The 965-nt window shown below is 62.0% G+C and overlaps 1 protein-coding gene across 1 annotated transcript in view; it reads right to left on the bottom strand.

Annotated features, from left to right (window-relative positions):
• Window positions 1-337: 337 nt before the first annotated feature.
• SLC47A1 (solute carrier family 47 (multidrug and toxin extrusion), member 1) overlaps window positions 338-965 on the bottom strand; it is a gene marked incomplete at its 5' end in the record, with an annotated part of 7035 nt that continues 6407 nt past the window's right edge. The window contains one exon of the mRNA XM_010146303.1: window positions 338-570. Coding sequence (XP_010144605.1) covers window positions 338-570 — 233 coding nt within the window. The remainder of the gene's footprint in view (window positions 571-965) is intronic.

The raw sequence follows: 965 nt of genomic DNA, 5'->3' as shown, positions 1-965 counted from the left end.
AAATGACGTGGACAAATGGCCGCGGGGAGCAGGACAGCAGCACCAGGTCCTTGGCTCCTTCCCGGGCCCGCCCCAGGGTACGCTCCTGCCTAGCACCAGTGACATCCCAGTGCAGCGCAGGACAGGAACCAGCTCCCAAGCACTTCCTTCCCAGTGCCACATCCTCACCCCCCCTCTAAGATCTCTGCACATGGGATAAAACATTGTGAGTTTACCAGAAACTGAGCAAAGTGGCTCTTTACAAACAACGGAGGGGGAATTCCTCCCCCAGTACCATCCTCCTGGGACGTTACCACGTGTCCTCCCGCTCTGTACCCAGTCCCCAGCGTCACTGGTTCTAGCCATTGCCAGTCAGAAGCCGCACCAGTATGCCCACCAGCAGGACAGTGACGGCGGCAGCAGCAGCAAGCACTCGGCAGGTGATCAGCGCCCTCCATACCACAGCGGGAGGAGCAGTGACAACAAGCGGCTCCGGTGTGATGAGCTGGTGCTCAGGTTGCCTCTCACCTCCCACCGTGCTCCCGGGCAGAACCGCAGTGTCCACGGTGTCCGTGTCAACGGAGATGTCATCTGTGTAAGAGAAAGGCGAGTGCTGCAGGGAAGCCGAGCTGCAAAGTCAGGGGATCCCAGCCTGATGCTGCACAAGCGCCAGTGACAGTGCTGAGGGTCCCGTCCCAAGGCTGGGGGACACTGGGACATGCCCCAGCAAAGTGGCAGGCGTTCCCAGGTACGGCAGGCACTGGCTGGCAGACCAGGCTCTTCCCTGGAGCAGCCAGGCTGGGGGCAGGGCTAGAACAGGGTATCTGGTGCCCCGTTACTAAGTACGGGAGAAGCCCCACTGGGCTGGGACCAGCACCAGACACTGGGCTCCTCGCAGCTCCTGGGCCTGCAGCACAGGCACGGCTGCCCTGACTGAAGGAAAGGGAGGGCTGGGTGGGGAGATCGGGGTCGCTGCCTGTTGTCAG

This window comes from Buceros rhinoceros, unplaced genomic scaffold (assembly GCF_000710305.1).
Source record: "Buceros rhinoceros silvestris isolate BGI_N320 unplaced genomic scaffold, ASM71030v1 scaffold27252, whole genome shotgun sequence".
Taxonomy (NCBI): domain Eukaryota; kingdom Metazoa; phylum Chordata; class Aves; order Bucerotiformes; family Bucerotidae; genus Buceros; species Buceros rhinoceros.
This window is presented reverse-complemented; position numbering and strand designations above follow the sequence as displayed.